General features: G+C 39.6%; 3 protein-coding genes across 3 annotated transcripts; 2 read left to right on the forward strand and 1 right to left on the reverse strand.

Moving 5' to 3' along the window:
- Nucleotides 1-344: 344 nt before the first annotated feature.
- Nucleotides 345-4,264, reverse strand: LOC122063840 (the record flags this gene model as incomplete). Its single annotated transcript, XM_042627546.1, has 2 exons — nt 1,946-4,264; nt 345-1,789 (listed from the first exon to the last, which is right to left on the reverse strand). Coding segments are annotated over exons 1-2 (3,764 nt in total), but the record flags the coding sequence as incomplete, so codon positions are not given.
- A 1,875-nt stretch (nt 4,265-6,139) lies between these two features.
- Nucleotides 6,140-8,464, forward strand: LOC122063845 (endoglucanase 11-like). The gene is made up of 4 exons (XM_042627550.1): nt 6,140-6,244; nt 6,798-6,872; nt 6,972-7,052; nt 7,755-8,464. The coding sequence occupies exons 1-4, from the start codon at nt 6,140-6,142 to the stop codon at nt 8,385-8,387; spliced, it is 894 nt and encodes a 297-aa protein (XP_042483484.1). The 3' UTR covers nt 8,388-8,464.
- A 6,223-nt stretch (nt 8,465-14,687) lies between these two features.
- LOC122063844 (ribosomal L1 domain-containing protein 1-like) lies at nt 14,688-15,382 on the forward strand. Its single transcript, XM_042627549.1, has one exon. It carries the CDS (start codon nt 14,720-14,722, stop codon nt 15,365-15,367), a length of 648 nt encoding a protein of 215 aa, XP_042483483.1. The 5' UTR covers nt 14,688-14,719; the 3' UTR covers nt 15,368-15,382.
- The last annotated feature ends 4,395 nt before the right edge of the window (nt 15,383-19,777 follow it).

Genomic DNA, 19,777 nt, shown 5'->3' on the forward strand with positions numbered 1-19,777 from the left:
AAAAAAAAAAAAAAAAAAAAAAAAAAAAAAAAAAAAAAAAAAAAAAAAAAAAAAAAAAAAAAAAAAACCAAAGCAAAAGAAAGAACCCCACCTTCGGCATTGCCATCAGCAGGGACCTCCAAAGCTATCTACAGAATCTAAATCTTGGTTTGGAGAAAGAATCCCATCTAATCTCCTCAATAATATGAGTAGGAAATTCCTCCATGGTTCCAGATAATCCTGTTTTTGCAGCTGATTTTGCGAGGTAATCCGCAATAGGATTGGCTTCCCTGTAGCAATGAGAAATCTTCCAGGAAATAGAATTGAGGTAGTGCTGTAAAGAGAGCCACTCTTGCAGGGCAAACCAAGGGAGAGACTTGCTTTGAACAGCGGTGACTACTGCGACAGAGTCAGATTCAATCCACAAGTTTGTAATCCTTTGACCCATTGCATGGCGGATACCATGAAGAAAAGTCATGAATTCTGCATAGTAGTTCGTACTGATGCCAAAGAAATGCTTGAAGGAGAATATAACTTTCCCATTGGAATCACGAATGACACCCCCTCCTCCTGCACGACCAGGGTTTCCCATGGAACTACCATCAATGTTTATCTTTGACCAGGCGAGTGGAGGCTTGCACCAAATGACTTCAAGAATGGATGGAGGGTCGCCTGGAACTGCATGTAACCCTAGTTTCCTGCAGCAAAGAAGATCAGCAGTAGTCCGAATGACCCCTTTTAAGTTGAGATTAGACTCCTTGAGCGTTCTCAATATTTTCATGAATAGCAGAGAGGCATCCGTACTCTTACCACCATGCCATCGATGATTCCTTTCTTGCCAAATAGTGTCGGTCACTATAATCAAACCAGCCGCCCAAGGATCCTTTACCGACAAAATTCTTCGCTTTCGTTTCCACCAGGATATCAAATCAGCAATGGAGGATTGATCCTTCCAATGAAAACCAAAACAGCTGAAGAAATTTTCCCAAAGGACCCGAGAAACACTACAATTTAAGAAGAGATGGGGTAGAGTCTCAGCATGAAGACCGCACATGATGCATTTGGAGGCTAAAGAGATGCCTTTTTTCCTAATGATATCATCAGTAGTAAGCTTCTGGTGACACAGACGCCAGCCAAAAATTGACTGACGAGGAGAGAGGCCTTTCATCCAGACCAGCTCATGCCAAGGAACCTTGGGATTTCGGCGGCGAATATCATTCCAGGCTGAGAAAGTACTGAACTGACCAGAGGTAGAGAGGGTCCAAATACATGTATCTTTTATGTTACCTCTAGGGATATTGATAGTTGAAGCAGCGAGAAAAAAATCTTGAAGAAGAGAAGATGAAACCGTGGGGAAGTTCCACTCATTATTGTCAATAAAGGCCGCAACTATCATGGAGGAAGATGCAAACAACTCATCTCTCAAACCTGCCTTTTGTTGAAAAGATTCAGAGTCAACCCATCTATCTTTCCAGCAGTTTATGGAGACCCCATTACCCACCACCCATCGCTCTTTGCTAGAGACAAGAGACCACATTCTTCGAAGGCCTGGCCAAATGGTGGAAGATTTATACCCTTTCTTAAGCTCCCCATTTTTCTTCAAAAATCGAGCATTAATAATGCTGGACAGGGCTGATGTAGAGTGTCTTATATTCCATACCTGCTTACAGAGAAAAGCTTTATTGACATCCCTTAGACGCCTAATTCCCAGCCCTCCTTCTTGTTTAGGCTTGCAGATTGAGTCCCAACTAACTGTAACTCCTTTGGCTGTTTCAGGATCGCCACTCCAAATGAAATTCCTCATCCATCTCTCCATGATGTTCAGTAAAGAGCTAGGCCACCAGTATACAGAGAAGTTGTGGGACGGCATACCAGAAATAACAGATCGAACCAGCTCCACCCTACCAGCCATGGAGAGGAGCTTTCCTTTCCAACCAACCATCCTTCCTTTAATTTTATCCATCACCGGGAGGAGAGGTTCCCGAGTGACTCTACCCTTGAAGATTTCCACTCCCAGATATTTTGTAGGGAACTTGCAGATGGAGATTCCAAGGGTATCAGAGATGAGTTGCTTTCTATCAAGAGACATCTTCCCCAAAAAAAGTTTACTTTTGTTGAGATTGATTTGTTGACCAGAAAACTGCTGATACTTTGTAAGGAAGTCATGGAAATGTCTGACATATCTGATGGAGCCATTTAAAAAGAAGAAAATATCGTCTGCAAAGAGGAGAAAACCTGGCATTTGGACACCACGAGGACCCTTGATGGCTTGAAGTTTTTTGTCTTGAAGCATAAGGCGGATTCCCCTACACAGGACCTCCTCGGCAAGGATAAATAAAAGAGGGGAGATGGGGTCACCCTGACGCAGGCCTCGCTCAACACCAAAGAATCCAACCGGACCTCCATTGAGCAACACTGAGATTCTGGATGTACGAAGAATTTGATGCAACCAATCAATCCAAGTATCAGGGAAGCCAAACTTTTTCAAGACCTTGAAAAGAAAGCTCCAAGATATAGTGTCAAAGGCTTTCTGGATATCAATTTTTATCCCCATACCTCCACCTCTTGTACCCTCAAACATGAGATTAGCTAACTCTGAAGCGAGGCTGATATTAGTCTGAATAACCTTGCCCTTCTGAAAGGCGCCTTGCTCTTCTGAAATGAGCTTAGGGAGGAGAGAAGAGAGTCTTGTAGCCATAACCTTGGACAAAATTTTACAGAAAAAGTTTTGCATGCAAATCGGCCTAAACTTGTCCAGAGAAGTCGCACCTTCCATTTTCGGGATGAGAACCAAGAAGCTATTATTGATACCTTTAGGAAGGGTTCCAGAGCTGAAAAAATTCTTCACAGCACGGCAAACATCAAAACCAATTAGCTCCCAACAATGTCTGAAGAACGCACCAGAGTAACCGTCTGGGCCTGGTGAACTATCAGGGTCCAGGTCCCAAATTGCATTCTTGATCTCTTGATCATTTGGGATGGCTTCCAATCCTCTAACGTCAATCTCGTCAAGGATATGGGGAATGCAGTCCAATAGCGATCCATGGTCAAGGGTGGGGCTGGCTTTATAGATAGCTTTATAGTACTCCTCAACATGAATAGCCAAATCATCCATGCTTGATGTAATTGTACCATCAGTTTTTTTAAGAGAGCGAATCGAGTTCTTCACCCTTCTGATTTTCGCAGATAAGTGGAAAAATCTAGAGTTTCGGTCTCCTTGAGAGAGCCATCTATTTCTTGCTTTTTCTGCCCATAGCTTTTCATGGACAAGGAGAGCTTTCAAGTATCTGGATTTAGCATCAGCTTCCAAATTAAAAAGATGGTCATCAATACCATAGGAATCTATCTGAGATTGAATTTGCTGAAGATCATCTTTTGCAGCTTTTAATTCCGCATCTAGGTTTGGGAACACTGATCTTGCCCAACTTCTGAGAATAGGCTTGAGGCGTTTCAGCTTAAGAGCAAGAGAAAAAATAGGATAGCCATCCACAGGTTCACTCCAGGATTTATTGACCACATCCATAAATTCATCATGGTCCATCCAAAATCGTTGGATGCGACAGGGGCAATTTGCAGGTTTCATCATTGAATCCGAGGTAATGCACAGGGGGGAATGGTCAGAAGAAAACCGCTGCATCACCTCCTGGGTACAGTCATGAAAGTGGTTTATCCATTCTTCATTACAAAAAGACCTGTCCAGAATTGCCAAAACATTCCCACGCTTCCTGTTATTCGTCCAAGTAAATTTATGCCCTTGAGAAGGAACTGAAATCAGGTTGCAAGCATCCACAGCCGCATTGAACTCAGACGCAGACCCAAGATTAAAGGCGCCCGGACCCTTTTTTTCGAACGAAAAAAGGGAGGCATTGAAGTCACCTGTAACTAGCCAAGGAGAGGAGCCAATTGGAGTCGCTGCAAGAGCCATCCATAGCTCTCTTCTAGAAGCTCGGAAACAACTCGCATGTACAAAAGTTATGTAAATAGAATTGTTTCTCCAATTTATACACAGTGAAATAAACTGGTCAGACATGGAAATAATAGTTGGTTTGGTGAGAGACCTCTTCCAAATGACCCATAGGTTTGGGTTTTTATCAGTGCGAATATTATGAATAAAGCATGCATCATATCCCAGTTTATTAAAAAATAAAGAAGGGAAAGCAGATACCTCCACCATTGGTTCAGCTAGACAAACCACATCAGGGTGCTTGTCTAGGAGAATATTGCTGAGAGTTGCACGACCAGCAGCCTTCTTCATCCCTCTGATATTCCAGAAGAGGGCACGCATCATAGACATTTGGAAGAGGCAATACGGTCAGACTTTCTAGTCTGCTCCACAGTGAACAATTGTTTTCCTTTTTTTCTTGAAACTGTTTCCATGCCGTGGCATTGTTCCTTCTGGAGGGCAGCAGCATCAATGGCGCCAATTTCCGGGTAGTGGAGGGTGAGATGACCATTATCCATAGCACTTGAAGTAATGGAATTTATCACATGATCACTGTGGACAGAGAGTTGACAAGAGCCAGTAATCAGAACTGGATTAGCCGCACAACCTGGAGAAACCAGAATGCCATGTTCTGGAATTGAGTTAGTCTCAGTGGTTTGGTTCACCATATTGGGTTTGTTTGACCCGTGTAAAGGAACCGAACCATCTCTGTTGCATGGGTCATCCAATCGATCTGCAATTGGATTATTCCTCAAATTGGCTGAGGAAGATCCTTCAAAAATAGGTAACTCAATAGCTAGAATCCCCTCTTGCATATCCAAGTTTCCATACAAAGCTGGATCACAATTATGTGAGATGGTTGGCAATTTTGAATTTGAATTCTTTCCTATTGAGGGCTCACCACCATTTCTGCCGGAAATCTCCATACCAGCCGCCCCCAAAGACGACTTCTCCACCCAAACGGCCCCAACAACACCACAAGCATCATCCTTGTCTTTGCGTGCGGCATCGGCGATGCGTTTCTCTTTACAGTTTTGGATGGTATGACCAAGTTTTTTACAAAAACCACACTTTCCCAAAACGTCTTCATATATGATTTTTTGTTTGAACCAAAAAAGATCACCTGTTCCAGGTTGTCGCCGTTCAACCTGGATTTCTTCCAACCTCTGCACTGAAGTATCCATCTCCACGAGGACACGAGCAAAGTTCCCTATGGATGCATTTCGTGTTCTTTTATCAATGTCCAGGGGGCGCCCCACGGCTTTTGCCATGGAAAGGAGGATCCGCTCGTGCCAATATTCGAAGGGGAGTCCAGGAAATCGAATCCAGACAAGCTTAGAAATAGGAGAGTTATCATGGATATTAAAATCCGGCTTCCACCGCTGGAAGCGAATAAACTGCCGTCCGATCTTGATAGGACTTTGTTTCCAGATGTTTGTCATGTCTTTCTCAGCCTCAAATTGGAATAAAGTGAAGCCTAATCCCATAGGTTTTATAAAAACCTTCTCTTTAAGTTTCCAAGAATTCACAGCTTCCTTCCGAACTTCATCCAAAGAAATAAACCGAAAATTTATTCTGGCCACCAAAGCAAAGCGATATCGGAGAAGACGTTCCTCATAGGCATCTTGGGGAATCACGATTTTAGTGAGATTTCCGGCATGAATAGGGTCAGGTAGGTCGGCAACATCAGGGAGAACGCCTCCAACCGCCTTAGAGAATGATTTCTTAGGGAGGGAAGAAAGGCCAGTATTGCAAACATCCACAATAGGCACAGCAGGTGCAGGCGTGCAACCTGTTCCAAAAGATGGGCGGGGCTGTAGGAAATCCGTAATGAGCCTCTGCTTTGCGCGATCAGGTGGGCGGCCTCCGGCCAGAAACCCAATCTCCTCCACCGTAGAGTTTCTCTCTCCACTTACCATTGTTTTCCTCAATCCACAGTTCGGCCGGTTTGAAAAGGGTGATTGGAGATACTGTCCGATCTCCCCCTCTTGAAATCAAAACGAAACTGAGAAATCTCCCTCACCCTTCGGACGCCGTGAGAACTTCAGATCTGCCCGGATCTGCTCGGATCTGCTAGTATCTGCTCAGATCTGCACTTCTTCTTCTTCTTCTTCTTCTTCTTCTTCTTCTTCTTCTCCTTCTTCTTCTTCTTCTTCTCTTCTTCTCTTCTTCTCTTCTTCTACCTTGAGCGGCGTGAACGGCAGAGCTTACAACGGCATGAACGGCGGAGCTTGCAGTAACGTAAACTGTGGAGCTTGCAGCGGCGACGGTGGAACTTATGGAACTGCGATCGGTCCTCTCTCCGCCTCGGATCTGCAATCGGTCCTCTCTCCTGCGATCGGTCCTCTCTCCTCGGATCTGCGATCGCCTGAGAGTTCTCTTCTGCTCCCCTTTTCTTCTGCGATCGGTCCTCTCGCCTGAGAGTTTCTTCTGCAATCGGTCCTCTCTCCTGCGATCGGTCCTTTCATGAATCTCGCCAAATTCACGTCATATTTGCATCTAATTAACTTTCAAATGGATTTCAATAATTTCCAGAAACCAAAATTTCAATTATAAATTCCCTTAAACATATAAAAACACAAATCAAATTCAAAATTTTTACTATCATTGACTTCTTTAGGTTCAACTGATCAACCCATGAACTGAACCTCCAAACCAAGTTGATGATAGAACAGTTAGATTACCATAATTGTGATTTATGTATATTTGATTGGTGGAAAGTGAAGTAGAAAACAATTTTTTTTTTCACAGTTAAAAGTTGCTTCTATTTTTTCATTTCATTTCATCTTACATATCAACAAAAATATCTTTGGCACTGTACAGTTTCCTTCCAAATAGGGCTTGGTCAATTGTGACAATGGATTTTTCTTTGTAGGTGTTTGAGTTTGGAGATAAGTACAGGGGAAAGTATGACAGTAGTATAGCAGTGGCAAAGAGTTACTATCCATCAGTAAGTGGTTATAAAGATGAGTTGTTATGGGGAGCTTTGTGGCTTTTTAAGGCCACTGGCAATGAGTATTACTTGAATTATATTGTCAAAAATGCTCAGACCTTCGGTGGGATTAGTTGGGCGATTGCTGAGTTCAGCTGGGACATTAAGTATGCAGGTGTTCAAGTAATTGCTTCAATGGTTAGTCTCTCAAATCTCTCATTTTATTCTCTTTCTTGGGTCCTTCTAGCTGTTACTATGCCTAAATATTACTTTTCACTATTTACTACTTGGTTGTACAAGGGTAATCCATGTGATAGAGGACTCTATATACATCTTAATGGCCAAATTTTTGTCCAGAAGTAAGCGGATAAAGTTACTCAAAACTCTGATTCAAAGTTTGAGTAAAATTACCGAAATGCCATCAAATGGAGATAATATGAAGGGGTAGAGTTCTCCATTCGGGGAGCATGTTTCCCATGCTAGCATGGGGGCCAATGGGAGTGCACCTAGAATCATCAATAGGGTTGGCATATCCACCTTTCATGGGGGTTAGGCTTTCATTTCATCTCCAATGTTTAGGCATAGCCCCTCCACTACTGGACAAAAGTTAGTTTTTCTTAATTTAAAATACAAAATGATATGTCTGTAATTTTAGCTCCTTCCTCTACTCAACTTGAGCTGAAATTATAGCAATGAGATGCTTGACTGGTTCCCTATCACATAGATTAACCTATGTATTACTAAGTGGAAACTAGGCCATGTTATACATAACTAGGCAGGGGGTAGCTGAGTTAGCAAGGGATCTTCGCCTCAGAAAGCGTGTGGTTCTGAGTTCAGCTCCTCTTTCTCTTTGGGGCCACTCACACGGGGATGTTTAGTGCTTCTTGTTCTTGTTTACAGTTGATGGAGGAAGCAGAAACCAAAGAGCACAAAACTGTACTTGAACAGTATCGATCGAAAGCTGAACATTATCTATGTGCATGCCTTAACAAAAACCACAAACTCAATGTTGCTCGCACACCAGGAGGTCTCTTATATGTTCGTCAATGGAACAACATGCAGTATGTATCGACGGCGACGTTCCTTCTCGCCGTTTACGCAGACCATTTACATAGCTTAAATCAGAAACTATATTGCCAAAGAGGAGTAGTGGAACCTCAAGAAATGGTCACATTTGCAAAATCTCAGGTGGATTACAGATTAGGTTCGAACCCAATGGGGATAAGCTATTTAGTAGGTTTTGGATCAAAGTATCCACAGAGAGTACACCATAGAGACTCATCAATTGTATCTTACAGGAAGAACAAAGAGTTCATAGGTTGCACACAAGGGTATAATAATTGGTATGGTAGGAAAGAACCAAATCCTAATGTCTTAGTTGGGGCCTTAGTTGGTGGTCCTGATTCTCAAGATCATTTCTGGGACAAACGTGGTGATTACAAGCAGTCTGAAGCTTGCATCTATAATACTGCTCCATTGGTTGGAATTTTTGCAAAACTGCATCACTTAGAGATAAACTTATCTGGTAGCTAGTCAACAATTTCTTCTTTATAGATTTCTTGTTTCAATCAGATCACAATAAAATGAAATGTGGAGAGATATTTGAAGCAGTTTTTCATTTGCTTGCCGCAGATTTTTATATACATTTATGTGCACCCAGCCCCTTGAATTCTCTCAAGATTCCTTGGTTTGGTGGCTCCTTTGTGAGTCTCGGTTGTTCTCTAAATTATCTGTTGCCATCCAGTTTAGTTAGTCTTTGGGGCTGTTGGTGTCTTGATGCATTTATCTTTGGGAATCTTTTAACCCTTCATGTTGTATGCTCTTGTCCCTTTCGTTTCTTTTTGTTTCTGTTTTTTAAAATAAATTGATACTTATTAAGAAAAAAAAAAAATCATACTATTATAAAATGAACATAGCATTTGTGGGTGGGCATACTACCCATAGTGCCTTCTCGTGGTGCAATTTTTTTTTTCTTGCTAAAGATGGGTATCTAAGCCTTCGGTTTGACTAGTCTCATGGGTCTATACTGACCCCACAATCGTATGGACCAAGTCATATTGGGGTTGAATGAAAATTATTCAACTTTCACCGAAAGCAATGAAAAGTACTAAATACCACCATATGAATGATCCTAAAGATGTAAGAGGAGTCAAACTCAAAACCGCACACTTCCTGATGCGAAGGTCCCTTACCAGCCTGACTACTCCTTTTGGGTTATGTTGACGCACCTAATTATGCTACATGGTAAGTTGGATTGTGTAAAAATTTTGTTGACTTTAAAGTCATATGCTTACATGCCAAATTTCCATCAGCGTTGACCTAGCAAAGTGGCACAATAAATCATTTAAGACTATAATTTAAGATGCTTCCTGGGATATGCAGTGAGTGCATTTGTTTCATTCATGAACTTGGTTAACTATGCCATTTCATAGCTTAGTACCTAAGACATATTGGGTTGAGGGATTCAAGACTTCCACTTTCTTAATCAATTGGATTCCATCTATTTTCTTGGAAGCATAATTCACCATTTTTTGTGCTATATATATATATATATATATATATATGAAGCATCTGGATTATTCATCCCTTCACGTCTTTGGCAGGCAAATGTTTTCCCTATTAATGGAGCTATGGCACCAAAAAGTCTGACCCAAATAATACCTTGTGGCTTGCTAAGGTGTGGACCCAAACCAGGCATTACACAAGCATTGCTAGCAATTAGTTAATATATGGTAAATCTAAGCTGAGATCACTGGATTGTTGTGAAGTTTGACATAGTTCACACCGGACCTCTATCCACATCCTCTCTGTCACCATCGTCCGCCTCCCCCTCACCTTCACGCACCCTGCTGGAATCTCCTCGCGTCGCCACCCCGGCCTAGTTATCCTGCGCTCTGAATTAAATTTTCCTGGAAGTTGGCCTTGGTGCCTGGTGTTTATTAGTTTACAAAAGAGCCTTTAAATCTCTACTCCACCTTCGGCATGGTCATCAGCAGAACAAAAATCTAAATTTATTAAATTGAAAAGTTGCATGAAACGAAATCTTGGCCTATGCTGGGAATCCCACTCTAGATAAAAAGGGATAAAAGTGGGAGCCATATCCCAGGTAGTTGAAGTTCTTGATGCAGCTGCATTCTTTGCTAGCTTGTCCCCCACCGTGTTTATTTCTCTGTGGCAATGAGAGATCATAAAAAACACTGCAACAAACGACACAAAGAATAGAAGAAACTGCACAAAACCACTTGTAGAAATTCCTTCCATGTTTGGCGTTGCCAAGAGTTGAAAGAAAATCTACTCAAAAAAAAAAAAAAAAAAAAAAAAAGAAAGAAAGAAACAAAGAAAGAACGAGAGAAAGAAGAACAATCATGAGAACCTATAACACACGGCCTTTCTTCTAGGTCCACCTGAAATACTCCATAATAAATCTTGGCGTATAGGTCCAATTATTTGAACCTAAAGTCGTAGCTGCCTTCTTTGCCAATACAACAGGTTCATAGCAGGTATAGCTTTTCTTCCCTAACATGGTATTCGCAGGTTGGAAAAGTCCCTTTGCAAGAGATAAAATCAGAAAGAAGAGTTTGTTGTTCTCTTTCTCGAACTCCTCTTGTCCCTTGGAAAGACTTTTTCGTATGATGATGATTCCTAATATGAACGAGACAGGGGGAACGACTATTGCTGGCCTGGATACTTACGTTATCAGCAAGAGTTTGAGTTCCACTCTGTCTCGAACATTATCACCTCCTATGCTAGCCTATCTTCTCTTATTTTGTAGGAGTCCCACTGATTGCCAATCTCTACATCCTATTAAGACTCCTACCTCACTAGAGTTCCATATGATATCAAACCCTATCCTCTCATAGAGTTTGTATTCTAATATAACTACTCCTATTAGATCTCCTTATCAGATAGAGTTTCCAATCGTGTGGATTCCTATTTAAGCCATATATATATATACCCTAGGTTGTAATCTTCTCAAGTCAAGCAATACAATGTAGTTTCAATACTTAACATGGTATGAGAGCGCCTAGGGCCAACGCCCATCGATCCCAATATTTTTTTTTCTCTTCTCAGTTATCTCCACTTCCCATTGCCGCTAGTTGCTGCTACTTTCTTCTTCCATTGTTCTAGTTAATCCCTCTTATCTCCATGATGTCTGTCAATCCACCACCATCAATCACTACTACCTCCTCTAATACAAATATACTTACTTGTCTCAAAAACTCCAACGAGTTTCTGTCATTCAAGAGTCAAATGCTCCAATGAGCCTCACCCCTAAACCAAAATTTTCTTTTCTCTTCTACATTATCTCTTGCTGTCATGTGGCCTTTTTCATACTATTATGGCCAACCCTACTCTCATTAATGATTTAATTGAAAGCTCCAATGAGCATCAACACTAAATCTTTTTTTTTTTTTTTTTAGGTTATTTGACTATGTTCTTGGCGACCAACAGTATCCTCACGATACTATTCAAGTTACATTGTGGCATGAAAAAGACGCTTCAATCACTATATGATTATGTTCTAGGCAACCTCCATTGCCCTCAGGATTCTACTCCAGCTAAAGTTTGATGTGAATAGGATGCCTTAATAATAAAGGCCCTCAGCTCATATGATTATGTACTTGATGATCAAAGTTTCCTTCAGGATGCTACTCCAGCTAAAGTTTGGCGTGAACAGGATGCCTCAATAATGAGTCTCTTAATTGCCTCCCACATGAAGGAGGCCCTATCCTTTGCATATTCTAATGAAGGCCCTCTGCCAGGCACGATTTTCTTCCCTCTAAGACAAGCTACGGATTCGAGCGCTCAAATCCTCACCTTGAGGGGGTGTATCAGCAAGAGTTTGAGTTCCACTCTGTCTCAAACATTATCACCTCCAATGCTAGCCTATCTTCTCTTATTTTGTAGGAGTCCCACTGATTGCCAATCTCTACATCCTATTAGGACTCCTACCTCACTAGAGTTCCATATGATATCAAACCCTATCCTCTCATAGAGTTTGTATTCTAATATAACTACTCCTATTAGATCTTCTTATCAGATAGAGTTTCCAATCATGTGGATTCCTTTTAAGCCATATATATAGACCACTAGGTTGTAATCTTCTCAAGTCAAGCAATACAATGTAGTTTCAATACTTAACAACGTATATTCCTCAAACCAGAGAATACAAGATTGTGTGCCTAATGTTTAATGGAAGAACTGGTTCTTATGTCTTTAAGATACACATTCTTGGATCAAATAAATGGAGACACATCTATGGACCTCGGTCAGTTGAGCATCTGGAACAACCCATATCTATTAAAAGTTTTGTGCATGCAATGGTTACTATTGATGAAAAAGAATTCCTTTTTTTCATTGACACTGCTGATGAAACTTCTCATATGACGCCATTCAAGTATGATCGCAATCCAAGAGTGCGCTCCCTAATGCATTTAGGAGGGGTTCTATCGAATGTGCTAGGGTTTGGTCATAGTGCTGAAGTATGGGTTATGGAAGATTTTCATGAGAGTCAATGGATTAGAAGACACAAAATCATCCTTCAGGTGGAAAGATTTGGACGTTCAGATTACCTTAAATCCTTTGCACCGATCGGTAGTCTTGCCAATGGTAAGGTAATAATATTTGTTGACACATTTTCACAATATGTTGTAAAGATGTTACAACATATCAGGGCAAGCAGATCTCATTGTATACCTCACTTGAACAGCCTCATTTCATGCCAAGCGTTGTCAAATCCAGTGCTTTTATTTCCTTTGTGATTGGATTTGTTATTTTGTCACTTTTCAAGCCTTAAGCATCATTGTTTTGAAGGTTGTGGCAGAAATATAATTTTACAAGTGCAAATGACTCCTTTAATTGTGGTGTACGTATCAGACTTTATTTTAGGGTTTGTAATCTTTATTTTATTATATTGTTTTAAGTGATTATATATACAAGAGAGTCTAGTAATTCGGAGGTGGATGTGGTTTTCCCGATGCATATCTTGGATCTCATTGCCAGGGATTCAGAGGGGAGGCCCCATTTTAGATTTTATTAGTTTCTTTCTTGTTCTCCTGCTGATGGCAATGCAGAAGGTGGGAGGATAAAATTGAATTGTGGCTTTAACTGACCTAGAGTTTGTGATAATCTTGCAATATAAGATGCAAAGAAAATCAGAATAGTCAAACTAACCGTACAGCGGAGTTTCCCGCTTTCTTTGAAGGAATTTGCATTGCAAAGGAAAATGGTTGTGATTTTCTGTTGACTGCATGTGATGCTAGTTCTATTGCATTTAATACTCAAAATCAGAATATCCCATGGTGGTTTCGTAAAGAATGGCTTCATTTCAAAGCTTACCTGGATTCTATCTCTTGGAAGGTATCAAATTGCTATAGGGAAGTCAACTTGGTTCAGAGATGGATTTTTCTTCAGCCCTACCTCTGTGGCATCAATTGGAAAATTTCCCATAATTATTGCGAAGGGAATTTTGTTGTGGATTATCTGGCTAGAGATGCGGTGGAGTCTGGAAGTTCGGCTGATAATGTGGGTTTTCCCTCTTACATTTTGGATCTCCTTGAAAGAGATTTAGATGGGAGACCTCACTACCGTTTTTAAGTTGTGCAATTCCTACCCTCCTGCTGATGGCAATGCGGAAGGTGGGAGGTTAGGTATCGCTGGCGGGGTTTGATTTATTTCTTTGTATTGCTGTTAGGTGTTTTTTCCCTATTCTTCTTAATGAAATAAAACTTTAGCCAAAAAAAAAGGTGCCTGCTTTATAGTATCCTTGAGTTGGAATTGTCCTCCTTCTTACAATCTTAATGAGATTGAGTTTGTTCAAGAGGACCAAGATATCGGTTTCCTTGATTCTTTGGTTTCTTTTAGATGGTTCTATTTCTGTTGATGGCAATGATGAAGTTGAATATTTAAATCATTTTTTGCATATTTATTTGTGTCATCCAGAAATGTTTGGACGTTAATCATGGGAAAAAAAAAAAGGAAACTTAAAATACAAATTGCCATGTTGAAGTGAAATTTACGTACTCTAGCGATAAGTCTGATTGCACAAGAAATTGAAATTATTTTTTCTTCATTTTAATTTGCATTTGAGAAAACTGCTTTAAAAGGTCCTCATATACAGAAAATATACAGGTTTCAGCTCCTTACCATGGAAATTAGTTTCAGCAAGGTCATTGTAGCTTGCTGGAGTGATATTTATGTACTCATGCGGCCTTGTTTGCAATTTGTACCCAAAAGAAAAATTATTAATTCCCTTTCATTTTTCATAAAAAAAACATTTTAAAAGAGATGTTATATTATGAAAACAATAATTTTTGTTATCTTGTCTCAATGGAAATTAATTTTACATTATGTCAAATTAAGGCTTTGTATTCTATATTTCTTGCAAATCTCTCTATAGTTAGACTCTGTTGAGAATGCCACCATGAAAATTTTTCACTCCTTCAACTATTATTGACTCTTCAGTTATTATTCATACACTTCCCATAACCAGTCATTCCTAGCATTCCTTTCTTATCCTTGAGAAGTAACCCTTTACGTATGTCTTTCACATCGTGCTGAATCTCCACAATCAACTGAGGAATTGTTTTTAACTTTTGGTGGAAGATCCTAGCATTCCTTTCATTCCAATTTCTAAAGTTCCATTCCATCTAAATGTGATAGATGGGCTCTTGAATCTAAAATGGATTTTCCTTAGCCACCTCCACTCAACATCTAAGGGCCAGTTTGATAACGTTTCTTTGTATTGCTGTTAGGTGTTTGATAATTCTTGTTTTTAGAAACAGAAACGGGTAAGAAGGGTTTTAGAGGGCGAGTCTCTTTGTTCTTCCTTTCTCGTATCCATTGAAAAACCTCTTACGGCTTTCATGGCTTCGAGTGACTCTCCTGTTCCTCTCCCTGCTCCTTCTTCAACATCATCTAGGGTTAGCTCAGGAATCGTTGGAAAAGCAGTTGATGCGCTTCTGAAATGGAATGAATCAAAGAAGAAAACGCTGGAGAAAGCCCAGTTGTTAGAGCAAGATGACTTCCTCTATCTCATTCTAACCCTCAAGAAGATCCCTGCAAATGGTCGCACAAACCCTTACAAGATCCCTCTATCACACCCTCTCCACTCCCCAGAAGAGGAACTCTGTCTCATCATCGACGATCGCTCCAAAAATCATCTCACCTCTGAAGCCGCCAAAAAGAAAATCCAGGCCGACGGAATCCCCATCTCGAAGGTCCTCAAGCTTTCTAAGCTTAAAACAGATTATCGCCCATTCGAGGCCAAGCGCAAGCTCTGTAGCTCCTATGATCTCTTCTTTGCCGATAAATGGATCATTCCTCTCCTTCCAAAGCTATTGGGGAAAGAGTTCTTCAAGAAAAAGAAGATTCCCATACCAGTCGATTTAACCCACCAGAACTGGAAGCAGCAGATTGAGTACGCTGAATTGACGGGGAAAAAGCGGAAGAAAGTGCATTGGGTGAAGGAGGAAGGGGGGTTGGTTCGTAGTTGCAGAGCTCCCTTCGAATGAACAACATAAATTCATGTTGGTTCGTAGTTGGTTCGTAGTTTGATTTTTTGTGCCCCTTTTTTGTTTCGAGAAACGAGCGAAACAAGTAAAACTTGTTTCGTGTCATTCATGTTTCTTGAAGCATAAATTGTTATAAATTTCAATTTATGTTTCAAGAAACAAGTGGAACAAAACACTTTTATCAAACGGTATTTATGCCGTTTCTTTGTTTCTGAGAACAAGAAAACACAGAAACACGTTTTTGGTAACGTTATCAAACGGGCCCTAAGTTTCCAATCTTCCGATTTTTGGACCAACATTTACACATTATCATTATATATATATATATATATATATTTGATTTTTCTTTGTTTTGTTTTGTTTTGTTTTTTTGGTTTTTGTTTTTTTGGTTTTTGGTTTTTGTTTTTTGTTTTTTGTTTTTTTTTTGTTTTTTGTTTTTTGTTTTTTGTTTTTTGTTTTTTTTTGTTTTTCTTATTTTGTGCTAAGAATCAACAAGTAGACTCTATTTAATAGATGAATAAAAGAATTTAAGAATACAATGAATATGACTACTTATCCATTGGCGTGAAAGAGAATGTAATTATTAGACTAAGTGTTGGATATTCTCATATTCATTCTAACAAAAACAGCAACAAGGATGAAAGGGAACTTGTTTGAATTGAAAGAAGTCTACAGTTGGGAGTCTTATTTAACAACTATCGTCTTCATTCTAACAAAAACAGCAAGAAGGATAAAATGGAACTTGTTTGAATTGAAGGAAGTCTAGAGTCGGGAGAGACTTAGTCAACAAATATTATCTTCATTCTAAAAAAACAGCAAGAAGGATGAAAAGGATTTGGGATGTCTTAGTTAACACTCTTTACATAATAAAACTGTGCATAGGGATATGATTCTTGAACCATATATACTACATCAAACTAGGCCACCAAGTCCCGATGGTGTTCTCACAAGATTCCAAGATGAATTGGAGGAAAATCTCTCGGAGTGGGAGGCTGCTCCCTAGGGAACCCAGGGAAGGCAGGCGCAAGGGATATTCTCAAAAATGAAAAAGCTAGGATAATTTTCCTTACAGAGAATCGCTTGGTGTCCGAACCAACTTTGAAGCTGAATTCAATGTGGTCATCTCTGGTATGGAACACACTCAAAACCTCAATGTTCAGAATTTGTGGATCGAATGAGACTCAGTTGCAGTTGTAACCCTCGTTTCCAGAGGTGCTGTTCCATGGATCGTTTTTCAAAGATGGAGAAACCTCAGCCCTTTCTTGCATTCGGTGAACTAGAAGATCACCCACTGTTATCACGAGGCCAATTCGATAGCAGCCTACCTAGCTAATTCAGCAGCAAAAGATGATTCTTCTGATCCCATTGATTCCTGGCCAGCGTTAATAAGAATGGAGTTGGAGAAGGATGGTCTTGCGCGTCCTCGGTATAGATTGTTCTAGTTTCTTCTCTGGTTGAGTCCCCTTGGCTTCTCCCCTACTGATAGCAATGCCCGAAGGTGGGGTAGGAGTGATGGATGTCTCTTCATGATTCTGTGGCCTATTTGCGTTGTATTTGGTTTTTTCTCTATTTTTTCATTCTTAATAAATTTTGATTTCTAGGGAAAAAATCTCCCAAAGTGGGAGCATTACATTCCATAGATCATGAGAACCTCTAGGCCTCCTGCGAAACCCCTCATCAGATATGATATTTCGTGCTTCAATCTATCGTCTCTAGTGGGAAATAAACAAATGTAGATAGGCCTCCACTTCCCATTCTCTAAATCAGATTTTGAGTTATCTTGGATTTATTGTTAGATCTAAGATAAGTAACCTTCGTGCCTCGAACACCAATGGAGACATCCACACGTCCTATCATTTTGGGTATTCCATATTAGTCATTGTCAGATTTTATGTTGTTTGATGTTTTCTCCGTTCTCTTTTTCTTAATGAAGATTTCTGTTCTTTTTTATTTTTTGTTGTAAGAATTAGCAAAGAACCTTTTTAATAAAATGAATGAAAGAATAGAAGACTAGCAAAATGTTCACCCAAAACAAACACCATTAGAGTACCTATCTACCTTTGGCATGGCCATCAGAAGAAACAACCTCACAAAGAACAAAATTTCAACAAAAAATGAAAGCGCGGATGTACATTAGCATCCTAACCATAAAAGAAAATTCTAGAAAATTGAGAGAGAGAGAGAGAGAGAGAATAACACGGCCTTTCTTCTAGATCGCACCTGAAATCCTCCATAATAAATCTTGTCAGATACGTCCAATTATTTGAAATTGAAGTCACAGCTACCTTCTTTGCCAACACAACAGGTTCATAGCAGGTATAGCTTTTCTTCCCTTGCATGGTTCGCAGGATGGAAAAGTCCCTTCACAAGAGATAGAATCAGAAAGAAGAGTTTGTTGTTCTCTATCTCGAATTCCTCCTGTCCCTTTGAAAGAATTTTTCCTATGATGGTGATTCCTAATATGAACAAAACTGGGTGAACGACTATTGCTGGCCTCAATACTTATCTAATCTCCTCGCTTGTTAATTCCTCCAAAACATTATTAATCTCGCAATGCTATTGCGAGCTTTACTAGATACTGCTATCCAAAAAAGGTTTAAAGACTTGGTACTCTTGCAAGAAAAAACAAGGGAGAGACAGGTTTTTAATGCAAGTTACCACCAACTGAGAATCACACTCCATCCATAATTTAGAAAGACCAAGCTCTTCAGCCATTTTCACCCCTGGACGTGGAATCGGCATTGGATGGTGGAATCGGCAGAATAAGTGTAGCTATCGAAACCATATTAGAAAAAATTCTAAATTTTATTGGTTTTTATTCGGGGTGTCTTATTTGGTACGAATACAGTTTTAATATAATTTTGGTAATTCGATATGCAACTGGTATAGTTTTAGTATTTTGGTATGATTCAGAACACACAAAACAGTTTTATCTTAAATACTGACTGAAGAAATTTTGTCATATTGAAACTGTATCAAATCTCCTTTGGTATCATTTCACATTTTCATTTTTTATTTTTGGGTTTGTTTTAAGGTATTTTTAATTTTTGTCAATCTTTTATTTTTCCCCTCTATTTCCTAATGAACTGCCCAATGGACTTTATTCACGCACATTAGATGGGTAACGTGAATGATTGGGAGAGAGGGAAACACTCTAAATACAACTCACACATCCATGTGACAGAGATCTATCTATGGACCTCTTCATGCAGAAGCTGCAAGCTAATGCGTGGCATAGACATTGGATTCACTTTGACTTATTTTACTTGATGAAGGAAGAGGTGGGATATTTGTTCTCTTCTGGTCACCTGTGCCAATTTTATGATTAGCTTGTTTTGGTAGCTCATTCCTTCCTAAGTTAGATCTCTATAGTTTAGATATGCGGTACAAAGAGAGCTAGAGGCATATTGACTCAATGTACATATAGAGCTCCTTCTGTCCTCGTACCATTTTACTATGTAATGTATAATATACAAGTCTTAACCATTTTGTGTTCTTGTTCCAATGAGTGTGTCTAGACCTTTAGCCCGACTAATTCTCTAGACACACATATGCAGTGCGCTCTTAATTTGAAGGATGTTATTACCAATGTCTTGTCTATAGAATTTCTGGGAACCCAATGCAGGTTGAGTAAAGAAGTAGAAACCTATGAGCATATTTCTAATTTCTGGTAATTGAACTATTGATGGTTTGATATTTTTGGGAAAATCTCCATACGTAGTCACAGAGTTCTTTTTTCTTTTCTTCCAATTTTCTATGGGTGGATGCAATTCATCTTTCCATTCAGACCTGGACGGCCTAGCAAGGCATGTAATTTGTTTTGATCTACGTAATTAAGAGAGTTATGTAAAATTAGCAAAACTCTTTCCATGGTATTAATCTTTTACCGTTTAGCTTTTTCCCATCACAGATGGAATTAAAAAAAAAAAAAATATATATATATATATATATATATAAGAATAATAACGTAGGTTTTGAGAGTCTATATATAACACCATATAATATTATAATAATATATACACAGGTCGCCATCTTTCCAATTCAACAAAGAGAAAAGTTTTTTACCAAGACAATGGCCATCTTGTGGGATAGACTTTTGATTGGAATGGGAATTAAATTGTAGTGAAGAACAGATTTTGAAATAGGATAGGCCATCGAGGAGGTTGGTCTTCGGTGTTGAGGTTTTTCTACCTAGTCAAACTCGGTTCGCACATGGGCTTTCTGTCTCTTAACCAGTAGTCATGGGAAAAAGAAATTATTTTCAGTCTGAGTGTGCCAGCGTGGATCAATAGGAGTGCACACAAGAATCTAAGGGTAAGGGTGGGGTGATTATTTCCTTGTTCCATATAAATGATAGTAAGAGCACAGCCAAATAGCTAGCAATATTTTTTCCCAAATATTTATACCAAA

Source organism: Macadamia integrifolia, unplaced genomic scaffold, assembly GCF_013358625.1.
Source record: "Macadamia integrifolia cultivar HAES 741 unplaced genomic scaffold, SCU_Mint_v3 scaffold1475, whole genome shotgun sequence".
Classification (NCBI taxonomy): domain Eukaryota; kingdom Viridiplantae; phylum Streptophyta; class Magnoliopsida; order Proteales; family Proteaceae; genus Macadamia; species Macadamia integrifolia.